The 11,634-nt window shown below is 44.5% G+C and overlaps 1 protein-coding gene across 3 annotated transcripts; it reads right to left on the minus strand.

Annotated features, from left to right (window-relative positions):
* Positions 1-2,027: 2,027 nt before the first annotated feature.
* Positions 2,028-10,683, minus strand: LOC121923967 (zinc finger protein 345-like). Of its 3 annotated transcripts, none has more exons than XM_042454942.1 (6): positions 10,562-10,671; positions 10,057-10,116; positions 6,986-7,099; positions 6,073-6,141; positions 5,086-5,199; positions 2,028-4,533 (listed from the first exon to the last, which is right to left on the minus strand). In XM_042454942.1, the coding sequence occupies exons 3-6, from the start codon at positions 7,017-7,019 to the stop codon at positions 2,267-2,269; spliced, it is 2,484 nt and encodes an 827-aa protein (XP_042310876.1). In that variant the 5' UTR covers positions 7,020-7,099; positions 10,057-10,116; positions 10,562-10,671; the 3' UTR covers positions 2,028-2,266. The 3 variants fall into 3 exon arrangements, with proteins under 3 accessions (XP_042310876.1, XP_042310874.1, XP_042310875.1); XM_042454940.1 differs by having other exon boundaries at positions 6,073-6,144; XM_042454941.1 differs by lacking the exon at positions 10,057-10,116 and having other exon boundaries at positions 6,073-6,144; positions 10,562-10,683.
* Positions 10,684-11,634: the final 951 nt, after the last annotated feature.

The raw sequence follows: 11,634 nt of genomic DNA on the forward strand, positions 1-11,634 counted from the left end.
AAGATTCACAGTGAGTTTGCTATGGCTTTCCTCTGAGGCTGAGAGAGTGTCACCCAGCAGGTTTCCATGGCCGAGTGAAGATTCAAAACCTGGTATCCCAGAGACCCAGGCCAGTGCTCCAACCACTATGCCACACTGGCTCTCTAGTTTTCACCTAGAGCCTAGGAAAATACATTGCAAGCAAGATTTGATGGAGGATAATTTAGAACATGAGTGGCAATCATGCATGCCTCCAGATGTTTCTGGACAACAATTCTCATCAGCCCTAGCCAGGATACCAATCAGTTAGGAATGCTGGGCGTTGCAATCTAAGAACATCAGGAAGGTTGCATGACTATTTCCCAGGCTGAAAACTATCAAGGAATACTGATGGTCCAGATTAGATTTCCACTAAGGTAGCAGTGGGCAATTTGCAGCCTTCCTGATATTAGTGGACTGCACCTCCCATCATCCTTCACCATTGGCTAAGTTGGCTGGGGTTGGTAGGAGTTGCTGTCTTACACCTGGAAGTGCAGATAGTCCCCATATCTGCACTAATATATCACGTGATTATAATTCTGTTGTCAGTTATATACACAATAGGAATTTGTTGATCAGTGCTGAGTTTGGATCTAGACATCCTGTAATCAAATTAATCTCTTCAGTGGTCTCATGCTGTGGCTTTTGGACAGGTCACCTTTTCTTGGTATTCTGTCCTGGGATGATATCCCCCCAAACCATATATTCTTCCAGATGCTCTCTTTCTCTACCCACTATAGTGGACAAATGCCAACTAGAATTGAAATTTGGTGAGGAAAGGGTGGGGAACCTTTGGCTTTCCAGATGTATTGTACTATAATTTCCACAATACTTTACTATCAGTAATGCTGGCTACAGCTCTTCCCAATGGGAATGAACAGTTATACTGTGTCACATATTCCTCTCCCTGGGTTAGAAGATGGAGATTGCAGAATATAAAACACAGAACATAAAGCTGCCTTACATAGAGTCAGAAATGTAGTCCACCTGCTTTCCTCAGTCAAGATCCCTCCAGATGTTGGGACCATGACTCCCATTAACTGTACCTGACATGGCCAATGGTCAGTGATCCCTGACCAGCTCCAGTCCAAAAAAGTAATTTTCCAAGCTTTGTTCCAAAATTCCCATTATCCCTCATCTTTGGTTATGCTGGTTAGGGTTGGTTGCTTTTGCAGCCCAGTAAGTCAATTTGAGGACAGTTAAAAACAACAACAATTTGGAGGGCCAAATAATTACCCATCCCAGTCAGGGATTATAAGAGTTGTGGTTCAAAACATCTTTAGGAACCCACACTGAGAAAGGCTGGCCTTTATATTAATTAGTAGTGGCTCGCGGGCAGCTCTTCCACACTGCAGAAATAAAGCAGTTTGACACCACATGGCTCCATCCAGTGGAATCCTGAAATTTGTAGTTTGCTGCGGTATTCAGCCTGATCGAGTAGACAGGTTTGGTGCCTCACCAAACTATGAATCTGTAGGATAGAGTCATGGCAGTTGAACTGATGTCAACTGCTTTATTTCTGCAGTGTAGAAGAAAAAAAGGTAATTGGTGTATTCTACCTGGGACTATACCATCTCAGAATAAAGGGAACAGACATTCTTGTATCTCCAAGTTCACCCCACATCAAAAGTATGTGGGAAGTGTTCTCATAAGAAGCAAGGATGCAAATACAATATAGCCTTCGCCTTACAGCTCAGAAAATTTGATTGAGGGTGGTGATGGTGATAGTGGTGATAGTCTAACTCCACACAAACCCATTATGGGGGATTCTGGGAGGCACAATCTTAAAAAAAAGTTTCCCAACCTCTGCTTCTTGAGAATCACATACTAGCTTTCTGTAGGCAGGATTGTTTTTATGTGAGTCACAGAACAACAAAAGATCCCACCTGGCTGCACCTGCATGGCAGAATTATTGCAGTGTTATGCAATTCTGGGATTTGTAGTTCTGTGAAATATTTAGCTGCCTCTATCAGAGAGCTCTGGTGCTACAACAAACTACAAAACCCAGGATTCCATAGCATGAAGCCATGACAATTAAACTGGTGTCAAACTGCATTAAATCTGCAGTGAGGCAGCAGCCCGAGTTCTGTTCCACTCAAAGATGTCCCTTCCCTACCTCTCAGCCCATTTGCAGTGGTATCATCCCATCAGGAGTGTGCCATGTGCTTTTTTCAGAATGGTTGCGTTAGGTCTCTGTCTCAATCTAGAGGACAGTCCACCCCACCCTGCCAACAGCATGACCGTTTAGTTAGGAGGTGGGAGGAGGCTGTGCCCACCCCTCTTGGGTGAGTGTGGACAACCAGCCAGAACTGCTTTCTCCGAGTCTCCATGTATCTGGAGGCAAGAACCCCTTCATGCCCCATCCCCTTAGGCCCCCAGCTGGGGCAGGATTGGGGACAATGGGGCCTTGGAACGGAGCTGATGCCTCCGGCCACATAGAAGCAACTGAAGTGGTGACACTCCTGTCTGCCTCACTCCACCAAGGTGGCATGAGAGAAAGCGAAGGTTCAGGGACAACAGGAACCATTTCCTTGGGATGCTTGACTTGGGAGAAAGAGGAGGAAGCACTTCCTTCAGTTCCTTCCCGCATGCCTCCCTTTGGGGGCCGGTCAGCAGCATGAGTGCGCTGGTGGCGGTTGCGGTGGGAGCTGCGACTGAAACATTTCCCACACTCGGGACACTGGTAAGGTTTCTCTCCCGTGTGGACCCTCTGGTGCCTCTCCAGGTGGGAGACAAAGCCAAAACTCTTTCCACAGACGGTACACTCATAAGGCTTTTCACCCCGGTGGGTCCTCTGGTGTGTGAGGAGCTGAGCACTGGCCACAAAGCGTTTCCCACATTCCTTGCACTTGTGGGGCTTCCCGCTTGAGTGAGTCCGCTGGTGCTGGAGAAGGGTGGAGCTGACGCTGAAGCTTTTCCCACACTCATTGCAGCGGTATGGCTTCTCCCCAGTATGGATCCGCCGGTGCCTGTCCAGGTGGGAGCTAACGCTGAAGCTTTTACCACAGTCGCCACACCCATAGGGCTTCTCTCCCGTGTGGATCCGTCTGTGCCTTTCCAAGTGGGAGCTCCAGCTGAAGCTCTTCCCACAGTCGGGGCACCGATAGCGTTTGCTCTCAGCGATGTGGGATTTTTGGTGCTTGACTAAGGATGCCAGTTCCCCAAAAGTCTTCCCACATTCAGTGCACTTGTGGGGCCGGTCAGGAGAGTGCACTCGCTGGTGCCTCTCCAGGTGTGAACTGACGCTGAAGGCTTTCCCACACTCCTCGCACCGGTACGGCTTTTCACCCGTGTGGATCCTTTTGTGCTTGATCAGGGCTGAGCACCAGCTGAATTTCTTTCCACACTCTGGGCACTGGTAAGGCCTTTCCCCTGTGTGGATCCTCTGGTGCTTCACCAGCGACGAACTCTGCCCAAAACCTTTACCACAGTCAGAGCATTTGTAAGGTTTCTCACTACATAGTGGTGGTGATGGTGGAGGTGGGGGCTGAGGGGCAACTTTTTTGCGACTACACTCAGTGCATTTTGTGGGATCTCTTGCTCCAATTGGTGAGGCCTGGAGATGCTGGAGGGTGGCTGCACTGAGGTAGAAATTTTTGCCACAGTCCCTGCACTGCTGTGGTTTCTCACCCGTATGGATTCTCTGGTGCCGGTAGAGATGGGAACTGCGGCTGAAGCTCTTCCCGCAGTCATTGCACTGATAAGGTCTCTCCCCTGTGTGGATTCGCTGATGCCTCTCCAGATGAGAAGTGAAGCTGAAACTCTTCCCGCAGTCAGGACACTCATAGGGCTTCTGGCCCAGGTGTTTCTTCTGGTGAGCGGCAAGGTTGGCGCTAAGGTTAAAGCCTTTCCCGCAGTCCTCACACTGGTAGGGCTTGTCGTTAGCGTGAGTCCTCTGGTGCTGGACCAGGGTTGAACTAACAGTGAAGCATTTCCCACACTCTTTGCACTGGTATGGCTTCTCCCCCGTATGAATCCGCCGGTGCCTTTCCAGGTGTGACCCGACACTGAATGCCTTCCCACACTCCTTGCATTCATAAGGTTTTTCTCCTGTGTGGATCCGCCGGTGCCTCTCCAGGTGGGAGGTCCAGCTGAAGCTTTTCCCACAGTCCTCACACTTGTAAGGCTTGTCACCCACGTGTGACTTGCGGTGCTTGGACAGTGCCTCGGCCTCAGAAAAGCTCTTCTCACAGTCATCACACTTGTGAGGCCTCTCGTCCAGGTGGAGCCTCTGGTGTCGTAAGAGGTTGGACTTCTGGCTGAAGCTTTTGCCACACTCAGGACATTGGTGGCTTCTGTCACCCCCTTGTGGTTTCCCAGGGAACAACACTCCTTTGGAAGCACTCAACACCTGAAGTTGTCCCTGCTGCTCCTTTCCTTCTGTTGTTGAACATCTCAATATTGTCCCTGTCAACGGGGTCTCTCCCACAATTGGCATCTCCTCCAAGGTGCCTCCTGCCTTGCTGGGTGTTTCTTGCTGAGATATATCCTCTTTCTTCCTTCCCAGCTCAGCACCTAAGGAGACAAAACAATGCAGACATGAGCTGCCTTCTACCCATGCTTCTTTTTACACAGTGAATTTACTGGAAGGTAATTATTTTCTCATTTGGAGCTGCTGCCACTTCTCAGAGATGAGAAGTTACCTTTCTTGTATTACAACTCACAGTATCCCCAGGCCAGCATGGAAGTTACAGTAGAATAAAAACCATTTTCTCAAATTGTTGCATTTGTATTATCAGAAGGAGCTTTGGAAAGTTACTTTTTTTTTGCATCACCCTTTCCCACAATTTCCTTGATTTGCTCCTCTCCCTTTCAACACTTGCTGAAGCAGAAAACAAGCTAAGTTTTATCCCCTTTGAGGAATAGAATCCAGGTTTCCTTAAAGTTGCAATTCATATAATTGTGATTTAACAAGAAACCCTTTTCTGTTTTTCTCTGTAGCAGTTTTCAATCTTATTGTAAACTACACTGAATCCCTGTTTTGGGGGGGGGGGGGGGGGGGGGGGAATCCAGGAAAATAAAAAAAATAAATAGACTTCATTTTTTTAAAAGGGGGAGGTTCCTTACATGGTGGGGTATCAGTTGACACTTCGCTTCTCTCAGATTCCTGAAGGTCTGAAGCCCATGGGTCTTCCCCTCGGTCCATCCAGGAGAGCAAGTCAGGTTTGGAAAGTGGAAATCCTGTTGGTAAAACCAAATTAGAGCTTCAGTACCAGAAGAGTACGCAAGTACTCCCTTGTATGTCAAGTTTCACTAACCTGCATCCAGAGGGGAAAAGGTCCAGAGGGAAAAATGTCTCTCTGGGCATCTCGAGGTCCTCCAGATCCCTAGAGACCACCTCTTTAGGGATCTGGAGATCCTCCAGTGTGACTCTATGGTCAATATCCAGCAGAAATATAACGTTTGCCATCATGATTCTCGCTATCTGCAGTATGTCTGGGCACATATCCCCTCTACAGACATGGGGGTTGGACTGTATTTAGAAACAATCCTCATTGGCTTCACAAAGCATATGCAGTTCAACTATGGGTTTTTCTACTACAAGATGTGGTGGTGCCCACCAATTTTGATAGCTTTAAAAGGTGATTAGATAAATCCATGAAGAATATGGTTGTCATGGGTAATGATGGCCAGATGCTACTTCCAGGAAAACAGAGAGCAGGGCTCTGAATGCAAGTTGCTATGGTAGATGGGTGTGCACATGTGCAGTTTGGGGGCTCAAATGGAACACTTTGCTGGGTATTATGGGAAACAGGATGCTGGACTAGACAGGCCTTTGGTTTGATCTAGCAGGGCGAGATCTTACCTTCTTTGATATGTGAATATGTAAACAAATATACAAATTAATATATCCCTGTATAATTGATCTACCCACATTCTGCAAATATTTCCAAACAGTTCAAAAATGCACCATGTCAAAAAAAGTCTTTCAAAAATTAGAAGCCCTCTTTGCAGCATTAGAATGTGGGTTTCTTGTTTCTACTGATGAGGATAATTAGATACAGTTTCAGTTTTGTTTTGGATGACGTGTACAGTCACACGTGTGATTTCTACCTGATGCCACCCCTCTCCGGTGGGATTCAGCCAGTGCAGTGATCCGAGGCAGGCTGATGGCCATCTCTTCTGCTATCAAGAAAGAGTTGAGAAGACACCATTAGAACACAATGCAGGCTGGTGGGCTTCTTTTGCTTTGAACTTGAGGAACTCATTGCCCTTCTGTCACCACACGAAAGCATTATCTTAAGATACAGCTGTCCTTCAAGTTAGAAGCTGACAACTTCAGTGGATCCAAGGGGCCAATTTTGAAAAATGTCTGTCCTAGTTATGCCTTTTCTGGAGCAGGGCAAATATCACCACAGTGGTTCATGCATAAGTTACCTCCTATTTAGACTACTGTAATGTACTCTGTGTGGGACAGCCTTGAAGAGTATGCAGAAGCTATAACAAGTACAGTCAGACCTCAGTATGCATAGATTTTTTTTATCCATGGATTAAACCATCCACAGTTTGAAAATATTTTTAAAAGGTATATAAATTCCAAAAGAAAACCTTGATTTTGCCATTTTATAAAGGGACACCATTTTACTAGGCCACTGTATTCAATGGGACTTAAGCAGCCACGGATTTTTGGTATCCACAGGGGGTCTTGGAACCAAACTCAAGCAGGTACCAAGGGCCTACTTTACAAAATCTGGCAGCCAGACCTATTGTTGGGGCCATATAACACCTGTCTTACAGGAACTGCACTGGCTTCCAATGTGCTTCTGAGCACACAGTTTAAGGTGTTGGTTTTGACCTTTGTTGTTGTTGTGTGCCTTCATGTTGTTTCTGACTTACAGTGATCCTAAGGCAATGCTATCACAGGGTTTTCTTAGCAAGTTTCTTCAGATGGGGTTTGCCTTTGTCATCCTCTGAGGCTGAGCGAGTATGACTTGCCCAAGGTCACCCAGTTGTGACAGATCCTTACCCAAAGAGATTAGTGTCTCATAATTCTCCTGCATGATATTCCAGTAGAGATCTTTCCAGTAAGAGGTCCTGCGTATTCATGAAATTCAACTTCTACCTTGGAGATCTCGGGCATCTGGGGGCAAAAAAAAGAGCCTGTCCATTAGAATAACTACCCCTGGAGCTTTGCTTCTAGATTTGCTTGCAAAACCCAGATTTCTTTTAAGTATTGCTTTTAAAAACTGTAACCATGTTTGATGTGCATGTAAAACAAGCCCATGTAAATAATTATGCTTAGCTTTAGAAAAACAGAATATAATATGCTGCAATTGGCAAATATTTAGCATTGCCATAATTTTTCCACTAATCAGATATAATTTGGGGTGGGGGAAGACAAATGAGGCTATTATATCAAAAATCCAGTCTTAAAATTAAAATATTGAAAATTTAGAAACATCAAATTCAGACTTAGAAAAGTTCAAAATTACATTTCATCCCAGAAACAAAGATCCAAGGAAGACATTCTGTTACAAATTTCTTGTTAAATTCCATACTTCTGTAGACATCAGAATTTTTTTATATCAGGAGATTCCAAGATGCCTAGGTAAACTTCTCACTGATGGCCAGAGCTTGGAGGAAAAATCACATAGATGTGCTGCCTGGAGGATTCTGGGAGGTGTAATCAAAAATATGAATTTCCCCAAGCTCTGCTAATGGCCTAGTTCTTAATACATAAGATGTAACCTACACCAAGTCCTTGGAGTTTGGGGAACAGCAGCTAAACATTTTGAGCCAAAGTCAACCTCCCAAGCATGCTATCTCCCCCTGCCCTGGTACAAGCCAGGAATAAAAAGCAGAAATGTAAAAAGAATAGCCTTTGCTGCCATAGGACTTGCCAGTAGTCACTCTAAATCCCAGAATGGGATGCAGCCTTCCAGATGTTGTTCATTTGCAGCTCACAACATTCCTCGTCATTAAACATATCCAAGGGTAACCGTGTTAGCCATACAGCAAAGTATAATCACATCGAAAATCCACAAAGCAGCAATATATTTATTGGGCCAACCAAAATGCACAAAGTATATGATGCAATCTTTTGAATCTCCACTGACTTCTTCATTAGGCAAAGATGTTAAAATCATATAGGAGGGGAAAAATTCACAGGCCTACATTCTGTCCAGATGTTGTTGTTCTCAGTTAAGACGGTATGGAAGATATATCCATGCACACAGAGGCCATTCCTTTTGTCCATGTAGGCTCTGGAAGACAGAGTCTTAAGGTCCAGGAAATAAAATGTAAGCACCATTAGCAACACAAAAGACACCATCCCCCTCCTGTATGATTTTGAATACCTTTGCCTGATGAAGAAGTAGCGTTTCAAAAGCTCGCATTATGTATTTTGTGCATTTTGATTGGTCCAATAAAGGTATCGGTCTTTTTGGATTTTGAATGTTATTGTACTTCCTCACCATTAGTAATTGTTTTGTGCTGGAATTGGGTGGAGTTCCATGCCTCCTAAGGACATGCTTTGGTGGTGAACACAGACACATGTTACCACTACAAGATAAATTATTGGTAAAGGATGCCACAGATGGTATACAGAAGAGAAACCCGTTCCAAACCTTTTGCTGATGGGATCCAGCATCCTCTACAAGCAATAGCAGAACTAGGCTTCTAAACAACTAATTCTACTGAAACTGTGAAGTCGAAGGCTTTCACAGCTGGCATCCATAGCTTTTTGTGGGTTTTGGGGGCTATGTGGCAGTGCTCTGGAAGAGTTTATTCCTGACATTTTGCCTACATCTGTGGTTGGCATAACCCACAAAAAATCTACCCAAATCTCCCTTTCTGGAAAACCATATCCCATGATTAGATATGGGGAACCCCTCGGCTAGGTTGCAGCCTTACCCCTAAAGTGAAAGCAAATGGACTAACTCCCAAGGGGTAGTTAGTCTGGAGTATCAGTATGCAAAAAGATATTGCAGCTCTCTGACAGAGAAGGCTAAATATCTCACAGAACTACAAGTCCCAGAATTCCACAGCAGGGAGCCAGTCAAAGCCATGTGAGAATGTATTAATTCTGCTGCATAGATGCAGCCTTGGAATCACATTGGTATACCGTCTGATCTTGGAAACGAATCAGGGTCATCTCTGGTTGGTACTTGGATGGGAGGCCGCCAATGAATACCAGGTGCTGTGAGCTTGTTTTATTATTATTATTATTAACCTTTATTTATAAAGCGCTGTAAATTTACACAGCGCTGTACATACAATCTTTTTAATTGGAGGGTTCCCTGCCTTTGGGCTTACAATCTAAAAAGACACGACACAGAAGGAGAAGGGAAAGGTGGTGGGGAAGGGGATGAGGGCCAGCAGTTCTTCTCTACCTCTGAGGCCTGGATCAGGAGTCTTAATTTCAGAGGAAAGAACTGGCAAAACCATCTCTGAGTATTCTTTGCCTAAAAAAAATACTCTATAGGATTGCTATATATCAACAAGCACATACACACAAACACATACATTGTATTTGCCTTTTTTGCTGCCACATCATGCCACTTTGGATTCAAGTGCAGTCTCTGATCCAGTATAATGCTGGGATCTTTTTCTCACATCATTATCATTATTACAGTGGGCCCTTGGTATCCACTGGGGTTTGGTTCCAGGACCCCTCGTGGATAGCAAAATCCATGGATGGCTCAAGCCCCATTAAATGCAATGGCATGGTGAAATGGTGTCCCTTATATACAATGGCAAAAACAAAAAAAGTTTGCTTTTGGGATTTATATTATTTTTTTAATATTTTCAAGCTGTGGATGGTTGAATCTGTGGATAAAGAACCCGTGGATACAGAGGGCCCACTGTACAAACATAATGATGATGATGATGATAATAATAATCAGTTTTTATTTTTATCTCGCCTCTCCCGCAGGATCAATATTATTATCATTATTATTATTGTTAGTACAGTGGGCCCTCTGTATCCAGGAGTTCTTTATCCACAGATTCAACCATTCACAGCTTGAAAATATTTTTAAAAATTAATATAAATTCGAAAAGGTACAAACATTAATATTATTATTATATTATTCCCACCTTGTGAATTTTGTTCTGTGGGCTGCCTTATCCATAGACTGAAAAGCAGTGTGGGCATAACTGGAGAGAAACAATACAAATAAAGAGCACATGTTATCTCTTGGGCTTCATTAATGTAATGCAGCCAAACAGAAGCCCATTCCTTTAGGTCTGGGGTTCACAAAACAGAACTGAGCAGCATCCTGCTTTTCACCTTCCCACTCCAGAAAAGAAACCACTCTTGGATCAAGCTGATGGTGAGCAGAAAATATATTGCAAGAGAAGCTTCCAATATTATTTTATTTTATTCTTTGCACTGAGAAGATAGATGCCTGTAGTGGCTGCAAATCTGGAGCATGCATGCATGCATTAAAAAACAAAAACAAATCCCATGGTGCATTTGTTTGCAGAGATCCCACCAATCCCCCCTCCCCACCCTCCATCATCTTTGGCTCCTGGCATCCTGCACCAAAGAGGAGCAAGGCTTGCCGGAAATGGTGAGATGACAGTCTGCAACAGTCCCCACCTTGCTCTGGCAAAGCTGGTGTTAGGAGGGGAGGAGGAGAGCTTTCCCCAAGGCTTGGCATGATGGGTGTCAGCCTTGGAAGGAGCCTGGGCTGCCCCTCCTGGGCTGCATCCGAGTCACCCAGGAAGCTCAAGGCAGAGGAAACACACACAGCCAAGAGGAGGGAAAGAGAGGACTGGCAGCTGGGGGGTTTTCCTCCCCTTCTCCTGCTTTCCAAAGCCATACCCAGAGCCCTCTGGTGGCTGCACAAAAGGAAGCCTCCTGCTCCTTCTATGGGATCAACAGGAGACCTACTGAAACAAATGACAGTCCTTGCACATGGGGAAGCCACACTTGCCCACAGGGAATCATTGCAGAACACTTGCCCAGAGAGAGTCACTGGAGAATACTTGCCCAGAGAGAATTATCTATGGATTCCTTTTTTGGTGTTAAATGTTTTAGAAACTCAGCTTCTGTGTTCTCTATGAGCAACTACTCTATTACCCTCAATGGGCAAGTATTCTCCAATGATTCTCTCTGGGCAGGTACAGTGGACCCATGTTATACACTGGGGTTTTGTTCCAGGATCCCCCGTGGATAACAAAATCCATGGATGCTCAAGTCCCATTAAATATAATGGCATAGCAAAATGGTGTCCCTTATAAAATGGAAAATCAAGGTTTGATGTTTGAAATTTATACTTTATGAACATTTTCAAACCATGGATACTTGAATCCGTGTACAAAAAATCAGTGTATAAGAAAGGCCAACTGTATTCTCCTATTATTCTCTATGAGCAAGTATTTTTTCAATGATTCTCTATGGGCAACTATTCTATTATTCTCTATGGGCAAGTATTCTCCAATGATTCTCTGTGGGCAGGCATTCTCCTCTTATTCTCTATAGGCAAGTATTCTGTTATTCTCTACCCCAATGATTGTCTCTGGGCAAGTATTCTTCTATTATTCTCTATGGGCAACTGTTCTATCATTTTCTATGGTCAATTATTTTCCAATGATTTTCTCTGGCCAAGTATTCTCCTATTATTCTCTATGGGCAAGTATTTTCCAATGATTCTCTATGGACAACTATTC

Source organism: Sceloporus undulatus, chromosome 2, assembly GCF_019175285.1.
Source record: "Sceloporus undulatus isolate JIND9_A2432 ecotype Alabama chromosome 2, SceUnd_v1.1, whole genome shotgun sequence".
Classification (NCBI taxonomy): domain Eukaryota; kingdom Metazoa; phylum Chordata; class Lepidosauria; order Squamata; family Phrynosomatidae; genus Sceloporus; species Sceloporus undulatus.